The sequence below is a fragment of the Fistularia commersonii genome, chromosome 7 (genome assembly GCF_037954325.1).
Source record: "Fistularia commersonii isolate RoL2024-O1a breed Wild chromosome 7, RoL_Fcom_v1.0, whole genome shotgun sequence".
NCBI classification, from domain to species: Eukaryota; Metazoa; Chordata; class Actinopteri; order Syngnathiformes; family Fistulariidae; genus Fistularia; species Fistularia commersonii.
Window position 1 is genome coordinate 3,843,873 of NC_141290.1, and position 10,344 is coordinate 3,854,216.

Here is a 10,344-nt window from a genome sequence, read left to right on the forward strand (position 1 = left end):
TATTTTGACCTTCAAGAAGGGATATTTTATGTTTGCGATTGATTAATGGTGATGTTACTCTACACACCCTCTATGCATATTCTGGCTACCACAATACTACACTTGCTCATAATATCCCATACACATACTGTCAATGTATGTATAATATCAGAATCTGCTGCTTTTTCTGCACTTCTGGTAAAACGCTGCACTGAATTTTGTTGCCCTGTAAGTATGCATGTGTAATGACTTGAATCTAATCTAATCTTATCAACACACGCATGCTAATTTCACTTTCTAATGATTTAATCTCATGTTTAAAAAAAAAACTGTGGAGGGGGCGGGGCCAAAATATGACCACGCCCTCTGAGTACTTGAAAGGAGAACTTGTGACGTCACCACGTGGCCTTCGAGCTGCGAAGCCCGGCTTTCAAAATTTGGAGCCACGCTCTGATTGGCTGCGCCGGCCCCATGTGACCAACGGTCGCGGGAAGTACCTTGCCACGCGCGTGATAGGAAGAGGACGGCGTCGAGTCTTTGGATCGTTTGGGTAAACACTGGTACGCGTCGGTTCCGCCGAAAAACCGTTTCCGTCGCGGCGAGTGGTTCCGAATTTCGGTACCGGAGAGCGATACCGAACCGGTTTCGGGTTTGGTTTTGGGAATTATTCGCCTTCCAAGACGACTTTTCGTCTCGACGACTACAAGCTCGTCTCGGGCGTCGGATGGGCGTGTGAGGAGTTAGCAAACAAGTTCCCTGCTAGCTTAGAAGTTAACTAGCTTCTTCGCGAACGTCGAACGGTTCGCCGTTTGTTTTTGGACGGAAAGGAAGCTACTTCCAACGGAGGATTTTGATCCTAGAACCTTCTGGATTTAAAAAAAACAAGCACCAACGGTCGCCGCGGCTCCTCCGCGTGTTTTTTTTTCTCTCCCACTCAACCGACACGGGGTTTAAATCCACAAAATGTCGTGCTTCAGTCGACGCGGATCCCCGTCGCCGAAGTCGCTCAAGATTTGCCAAAAACTGTCCTTCTCTCTGAGCGACGGCGAGGACGGCAGCACCGGGGGAGAGTCCGGCTACAACGAGATGGACTCCCCGGTGTCGTTCCGACGCGACGGCGCTGCTCAGCGGTCGGAGGCGAGCAGCGACCCGTTGAGCCGCCTCAGCGAGGACGACGAGGTGGACCTATCGGGCGAGGAGGGCTTCGGCTCCCCGTCCCACCCGCAGTCCCCGAGCACCATGCTTTTCTCCACCGACGCATCCTCGCCGATGAAAAGTTCCCTGTTATTCAGCGACTCGCCGGATCAAACCTCCGCCCAGGAGGACGGGGAAGGATCCAGCTCCCCGATGCCGGACTGTCCCGTTACACCTCCCCACAAAACATTCAGAAAACTCCGGCTTTTTGACACGCCTCACACACCAAAGGTGAGTTTTCAGCAAGTAACCCGCATTCATCATGTTTATTAGACATTGCTTGCAAGGGTATTTGCTCGCAACAACATTATAGTTTTTGCTTTATTAAATCTCGCGGCGGTTCCACCCGCTGAAGTTTAATTTGTGTGCCTTATAACAGTAAAATGTTCAAACTCAGAGCGGCATCGAGTACTTCGGGATTTTTAAACAGCAACATTCCCAACGTGTTTAACCGATACATTCGCTGTGTAGGTTGACGACCCAGTAACCTAATTACGGATCGCTATTGCATAATACTGAGGATCTACGTCGGTGAATGTTTTCCTTGGCAGTTACCGCATTATTCTCTGCGTTTGTTAATTTAAAAGTTAAAACCCAATCTAAATTTAGATGCATTTCCACATTTTACATCGAAATGTTTTTTGTATGGATTGGTCGAACTTTTTTTTTTTTAATCGCATACCTCATGTTTGTATTTTCCGCATTTCTGTGATCCTGCAGAGTTTATTAAACAGAGCGAGGAGATCTGGTCTGGGGAGCTCGTCTCGCTCCAGGGTTGCCTTGTTCAAGAATGCCCTGCCTTCAGCAAAGTCCATGTCAGAGGACAGGGGACAGCAAACCCCACGGGTCAACTTTAACCCCTTCACTCCAGACTCCCTACTTATCCAGTCTGCCACGCAGCAGAGAAACAACAGGAAGAGAGCACACTGGAATGAGTAAGTTCATACGTTGTTTTTTCACCTTTTACCCCCTTTTGACCTGCTCCCATCGATTGAACGTAACCGTTCTTAAGCCCCTGCAGGGAAAATAAGTGCCACGCTCAGTATTTTTGTTAATGCGTTCTCCCTCTGTTCAGTTGGTATATAATAACTATCCATGTGTGCCAGCAGTGATGTAGAAAAAGTTAATGACACAGCAGAGCCGTCCGCTCGGGCTCCACCTTGTATCGTGTTTCACAGATTAAACCCATTGTTACAACCACATTCGTTAAAGCCGTTGACCAAGGACGGGGATTTTGGCTGAGAACCAAGACCTCATGGCTACTGGTGAACCTCTGCCATGTGCTTGTGGAGCCCCCTCCCCCCAGGTGCTGCCCTCTGTTGGACAGAATGCTCACTGTCACACTGCTGCCTTTTTTTTCAGCTCCTGTGGAGAAGATATGGAGGGAAGTGATGGAGAGGAGGACATTCTGCCTCCATCAAAGGTAGTTGGAAGATGGTTGAAGTTAAAATGAGTAATTTGAATAAAAACTAATGGAGAGAATTGTTTAAATTAAATCGGCTTTGACCCCTGGAAACTTATTTTTATTAAATTCATAGGTAAAGTTAATGGCACCAACGGCAGAGACCGGATAAAATGAACTCAGGAACTCAGGCCGATTTTCCCCATCTATTGTATATCAGTTGATCTGAATCAAATCATGTAAGATAATTGAAAGTGTCTTTTTGAGTTGAGAAACTCAAGTAGGGAATCAAGAATTGTTTAGACAGCAAAAAGTTTCTAAGCTACATTGTAAATTTGAATTATTGGGAAGATAGTCCAGTAGACATCTTGTCAAGTTCTTCTGTTTGCATCTTAGTCACAAAAAATCCCACCAGCTTTTTTGGGTTCAACAATTTTGCAAACAAGAATAAGATGGTGTCAAAAAAAGCTAGTTTAAATAAAACCTCTTTTGAAAACGTGTGTCTGAAATTTGACGTGTACTTCTGGCAGAGGGTCACCATGATGGAGAGCAACATGATGTCCAGATACGTTTCCGAGTTCCTGGAGCTGGAGAAGATCGGCTCGGGGGAGTTCGGTGCTGTTTTCAAGTGTGTGAAAAGAATTGATGGCTGCATTTACGCCATCAAAAGGTCAAAGAAGCCCCTGGCGGGATCAATAGATGAGTAAGTCAAGCCGCACTCTGCACTATACTAAAACAAATTCATACCAAAAACATCTGACACTGAAAACCCCTAATTAGTGCTTTTCCAGGAATAATCCTTGATTGTATCTTTGGTTAACTTTTCAAATGCTCCCCTCTCTACAGGCAGAACGCCTTGCGGGAGGTGTACGCCCACGCCGTCCTGGGCCAGCATCCACACGTGGTGCGGTACTACTCTGCGTGGGCGGAGGACGACCATATGCTCATCCAGAACGAGTACTGCAGCGGCGGCACGCTGTCAGACATCATCACAGAAAACTACAGACAGCTCCGTTACCTGTCGGAGCTGGAGCTGAAGGACCTGCTGCTGCAAGTCGCACAAGGCCTGAAGTACATCCACATGACCTCCCTGGTGCACCTCGACATCAAGCCCAGTGAGTCCTGATGGTCCTGGAGCACTAGAGTCACAACACTCAACCAGCAAGACTCCACCTCATAAAAATGAATATATATCGCCCTGAAGTATTTCAAGCGTCGGTCAATTTTCAGAAGATCAATAAAAGGGAGGTGTAACTAATAGGCGGAAAAATGTCAAACACAAACGGATCATTGAGTGAACTCACTCAGTCCTGGTTACCTCATTAACTTAAAACAAATTGCAAACGATGTCGAGAGAGAATTAAGATATATCCAAAGGCCACCTTCTTTATTCTAATACTACTATACTCTTTTCATCCAAGGCAACATTTTTATTTCCCGCAAATCCGTATCCAGCTGTGACGAATGTGAAGACGAAGACGGTTTGCCCTCGAGCGCCATCTACAAAATAGGTGAGTAACTTCTCCGTTTCCGCCGTCTCCCGTCTTTCCATTTCACCATCTTTATCGTCGGCCCTGACTCGCATTCTCCTCCCGCAGGCGACCTGGGTCACGTGACCAGGGTGAACAACCCTCAGGTAGAGGAGGGCGACAGCAGATACCTCGCCATGGAAGTCCTACAAGAGGTCCGTCTTCTCGTCCAAACCATGTCTGCCACATTTTGTTGGGTCAGAAGTCAAGAAGCTTCATTAAACTGTATTTGTCCTCTGCAGGACTACAGTAACTTGACCAAAGCGGACATCTTTGCGCTGGCTCTGAGCGTGGTCAGTGCGTCCGGGGCCGAGGCGCTGCCCACCAACGGTGACAAATGGCACGAAATCCGGCAGGGCAAACTCCCCACCATCCCACAAGTTCTGTCCCAGGAGTTCCTCAGCCTCCTCAAGGTAGCGGCCTCATTCACCTTGTAGATAAAGAGAGAGCGTGGCCGTTCTTGATTTGATGATTTTGCTGTCTTTTGCTCATTTCCTGAGCAAAGTAAGATACATGTGACAGTTAGGAGCAAATTCAGTTGTTTTTTTTTTTAATTTTTTTTGAAATTTTTTTCCGGATCAATATTTTGAGAACCCTAATTGAGTGCAGTTATTCTTGGTTCTCACATCCTGGTTTAACAACGTGTTGATTCTCCCAGACTTACCTGAACTCGGTGTATTTCAGGTGATGATTCACCCGGACCCGGCAAAACGCCCGTCGGCCTCTGACCTCATCAAACATCCGGTGCTTCTGACGGCGGCCAGAATGAGCGCCGACCAGCTGAGGGTCGAACTCAACGCTGAGAAGTTCAAGAACGCACTGCTGCAGAAGTATGAAAGACAGACACTCACCTGCTGCCATCAGGGTTTTCAAACATTTAAGTAAAAACGTAAATGAGCGCTCCGTCACTCGAGCAGTGATGACTCTTTGAGTAAATTGAGTAAAACGCAACATAACGCATCATTTTATAATCTTGATTAATTTCTGTAAGGAGCATCTGGGATCACACAAGTTCCTCCCGGATCAATCATGCGTTTCTCATCCTGATCATCAGATTGTGTATTCTAAACTATGCAGATTAAACGAAACCCCCTTGTCAGTGTATTACTTTAAAATTACCGAGTCATAAGTCTTTCGGTCGACCCGTTAACTGAAAACTCTGAGCTCAAAAATAGCGGGAAAACCACGTGCAAATTTTCTACCCTGCAGGTTCACTGTAAGAATCAAAAATATAGAAAAATCAGAGTGTAAACGCTGACTGGACCCAATCACCCTTTTACGCAATAACAATGAGGTGTGATTTGATGTGAAACCTGTGCCTTGTGAGCCGCTGACACTCCTGTTGTTTGTGTTCAGGGAGCTGAAGAAGGCCCTGCAGGCCCGAGCCGTGGCCGAGGAGAAGATCCTGTCCAGCGACAGGGTCCTGACTCGCTCCACGGTCCAGGCCAACCCCAGAACCTCCAGGCTCATCGGCAAGAAGATGAGCCGCTCCGCCAGCCTCACCATCTTCTGAGGATCGAATCCTCCTCGACAGGAAGCAAAAAACCGCAGGCTCACGGACCTTGTTTTAACCAAACTATTGTTTTTGATTTTTTTTTCGTCTTCCTGTCGTCGAGGACGACACTGCCGGACGCGGCGCCGTGAACTCATGGCTATCATCCACATCCATCACGCCTTTCTCGACGGATTTTTCCGCAGACCAGGTTCCTCCTCTATGGAAGGTAGTGCCTTTACCTCCGACGCTGTCCCTCCTTCACACCGACTCTCCCTGTCCTCGCACTTCCTTCGTCAAAGCTCAAACCCGTTGGCAGCGTTCCAAGCTGCATTGGAGTTCTCAGTTCATTTTGAATGTACTTGCCGTCGCCTCGTGCACCTTACTGCCTGTCCGACGCCTGATGCCGGGTGCTGGAAATTCCGACAACTGACTATTTTTGTTTTCGATGGAGCACTTTGGAAGCAACAGGTGGAACCAAGCCACGTTTAAAGTAAATAATTTAACAAGGAAAAAAAAAAAAGAAGAAATCCCGCTGCTATTCATGTTTGTGTATCAGGGTGGCCAATTTCAGAAGATCGGGGTCATTTCACGTCCCGCCGGTCAGACGGGTCGTGGAAACGGACTTGTCGCGCGAGGACGGATTCCTCGGACTTTTCTCAAAGCAAAGCTCTTGATCCCGAACGCCAAAATCAACCTGTAGCGTTTTTTCGGACACTGTCATTGGTGCTGTCGAACCCTGCCTGTAGCATTAATACAATCTTTGTACAGATCTTTACTTTCTTTGTTTTCTCTCTACTGTTTATATCCCTGAGGCTCTTCAGAGACTTTGTTCTAAATCTTAACATGTAAAAAAAAAACTTGTACTGTCTATCAAATTCTTTTAATAAATTTTTTACTATATACACACTCTGTGTAATTACTGTTTTGGCAAGAAGGGGTTTAAAGACACTCACCGCCATTTAAAACAGTTCAGAACTGTGGAACCGAACGGGGGAAAAGTCCGGAAAGGCGCTAACGTGGAGAAACTCACGGTAATCCTCTACATTCCAACACACATGTTGAAGATGTCGCAATCACCTAAAGAACTGTAATATTGCAGTGTAACAACTCCCGTGTACAATATGATGTTTTGGCCTTTTCAGTGCCTTTGTGCTCCTTTGCTTTTGGCTGATCCAGAAAAGGGGCAAACAATACCTGAAGGAATTCGTCTTGAAATTGTTTCCTCTGGGTTTTTAATTTCACTTCATTATAAACACCGCTTCAAAATATCTTTGTGAAGAGTACAGGAGCATAAATGTGTAAAAAACTTGTTTTTTTTTTAACACGTCCCCTTTCCTGGCCGTTCACTTGGTCCACACAGAAGTGTTGCAGAGAAGTAGATTCATGTGAAAGGCAGAATCTCCAGATCACAAAGTGCAGTTATGTTCTGTAAACGGCAACGTGAGGACTGGAAACTTATGTCATGGTTTTGTCTTTGACTGCTAGATGCATCGTCATCCTCAGCACTGGATTTTCCAATTTTTTTTTCCCATTCCACAGAGAAATAAAATGTTTGGAGGTTCTCAGTCATCTAGGTTATGGTGAATTCTTGTCAATTGTTTTTGGTCTTTTTTTTTTTTTTTCAACAAATAAAGCAAGTTCACCCCCCAAAAAAAAACAAATCTATACGCAGTATATCTACATATATATAATGTAGGTTTGTGGTTACTAGATCAAACTAAAACAATTTTTACACACGTCAATGAACTTACATATTTGCATACACATCTTATACCTAATTACCTCTGAGCAAAATATACATACATGCATAGACATAAAACATGCACGCATGCACACATTAATCCATGCATGCACACATACATGTGTTCCTACTGACATATAAATTAATATGTATATACATACATACATGTAATCATAAATATTTGAATACATACACTCATTTATAAATCTAAAACACGTATACATACACAGAATACATATATATATATATTCTGTGTATATATATATACACATACATTCATACGTATATATGTATATATATATATACATACATACATATATATGTATATAAATGTATGTATATATATGTGTGTGTATGTATATATGTATGTATGTATACATACATACATATATATGTATATATATACATACACACATGTATGTATGTGTATATATATATATGTACATGCAATTTCAGATGTATTTCCATCCATAGATTCATACATACCTTCTGAAAAAACACAAATACATGCAAACTTACAGAATAATACTTTAATCCAGCAGTCTAAAGCTGTCACCAGAAATGCTGATTTGCTCGCCAACCTGGCCACCTGATTACAATCAAGGGCTCATTAAGCCTGAATTATGCGCCAAAGTTTAGCAAAGATTGTAATCAGAGCATGAATGCTGATTTACTTGCCAACCTGGCAACCCGATTACAATCAAGGGCTTTTTTTAACTCGAATGATGACCTAAACTTTATACGTGTGTCCATGTTGTTGTTGTGTTTAGTATAAGGAAAATTCTTGGTAATAAATAAATTGGAGAACTTAGAATATAAGCTTGTTTGTGTTTCCTCAAGAATTTCCTTTGGAATAAAAACAACCTGAATTTCGAAATTTCACTCAAAAATAATTGAATATATTTTATGCTGGTCGCCACAGGTAGGAAAGACCTCCTGTGGCATTCAGTATAGCTAATATATACCATGTATGTATGTGTGTACAAATAAATATTTGGATACATACACTCATTTATAAATCTCCTAAAACACGTAAACATAAACAGAATATATTATATATATATATAATATATATTCTGTGTGTATGTATATATATATATATATATATACATATATATATACATACATATGTGTATAGATATATATACACAAATACATATATATACACACACACAAACATACGTATATATTTGTATATATATACATACTTATATATATGTATATATATGTATATGTGTTTACATATGTGTGTGTATGTATATATGTATGTGTATATACATACATATATACATATGTATATATATGTATATATACATACACACATGTATGTATATATATATATTTATATATATATATATATTTATTTATTTTAAATGTATATTTATATATATACATGCAATTTCAGATGTATTTCCATCCATCGATTCATACATACCTTCTGAAAAAACACAAATACATGCAAACTTACAGAATAACACTTTAATCTGGCAGTCTATAGCTGTCACCAGAAATGCTGATTTACTCGCCAACCTGGCCACCTGATTACAATCAAGGGCTCATTAAGCCTGAATTATGCGCCAAAGTTTAGCAAAGATTGTAATCAGAGCATGAATGCTGATTTACTTGCCAACCTGGCAACCCGATTACAATCAAGGGCTTTTTAAACTCGAATGATGAGCTAAACTTATACGTGTGTCCACGTTATTGTTGTGTTTATTATAAAGAAAATTCTTGGTAATAAATAAATTGGAGCGCTTAGCATGTATGCTTGTTTGTGTTTTCTCAATAATTTCCTTTGAAATAAAATCAACCTGAATTTTTAAACACATTTATATCTCAGTTTTTTTTCCACTATCTTTTCTTGTGTGCAAAACAACCTTGAATTTTATACATTAATTATTTATTTTTTCTTAATCACATACATTAAAAAATTCTACCTTAAAAGCTAAACAAGTTTCAAATAATTTACTATAGAAATTTTACGAGAATTTATTTGATGATCACAACCTGGAATTGTATTTCTCTTGAACAAACAAATATATATATATATATATATATATATATGTACAAACAGGCATACACACACAAGATTATATATAATTTAAAATACACACAACCTGGAATTTCTTCAATAAAAACATAACACAGTCATACATTTCTACTTACAATACTTAAACACATACAGACCCAAAGATTTACACATTTTTGAATCTTGAAATTTCACTCAAAAATTATTGAATATATTGTATGCACAACCTGGAATTATATGTATTTTTTTACATATAAACAAACATACATGCACACACACACACACACACACACACACACACACACAAGATCATATGTAATTAAAAAAACATTACATTAAAAATCTCAGATTTACACACTGTTTATTTTTTTTTAACTATTATTGTTCATAATAACCTGGAATTTTCATAGATAAAATATGGTTCTACATGTGTGATTAGTATAAACACATACAATTTTTCGGATCTCTAAAACAACAAAACTTTCAAACAAAAATGGTTCGATAATTTTTTTTCGCAAGAATTTACTTTCTAATGATCACGAGTTGGATTTTTTCTGCATAAAAAAATGTAAAAATACATGTGTACACACAAGATCATATACAATTAAAAACAAATTAACAATTTCATATGAGGAAATCACAAACTTACACAACATCTATCTTTTCTAAAAACTATCTGTCTGCATAATAACCTGGAATGTTCACAGATAAAAACATAATAGTCACACATAAATATGTCACGCTTTATTTTTATCCTTGTTTGTGTCACCCCTACTCACATGTTTATTTCTGTCATTGCTTATGTTCTTATATTCGTTATTGATTTATTTTTTTGTATTCTCTTGTCTATTCTTTTCCTTGTTGTTGTTGTTCTCTCTGCTTTCTATTTATTTATGGTTGTCTTTCACTATTTTTTAATTTTCTCTACGTATATTTACTGATCTTGTCATTGTTGCGCTGCTGTGACAGAAATTC

The 10,344-nt window shown here is 40.5% G+C and overlaps 1 protein-coding gene across 1 annotated transcript; it reads left to right on the forward strand.

Moving 5' to 3' along the window:
* Nucleotides 1–478: 478 nt before the first annotated feature.
* On the forward strand, nucleotides 479–6,503 carry LOC147232396 (wee1-like protein kinase 1-A). The gene is made up of 10 exons (XM_086149224.1): nucleotides 479–1,404; nucleotides 1,894–2,108; nucleotides 2,536–2,596; nucleotides 3,106–3,278; nucleotides 3,422–3,690; nucleotides 3,997–4,086; nucleotides 4,174–4,259; nucleotides 4,347–4,517; nucleotides 4,789–4,934; nucleotides 5,461–6,503. Exons 1-10 carry the CDS (start codon nucleotides 943–945, stop codon nucleotides 5,615–5,617), a joined length of 1,830 nt encoding a protein of 609 aa, XP_086005350.1. The 5' UTR covers nucleotides 479–942; the 3' UTR covers nucleotides 5,618–6,503.
* Nucleotides 6,504–10,344: the final 3,841 nt, after the last annotated feature.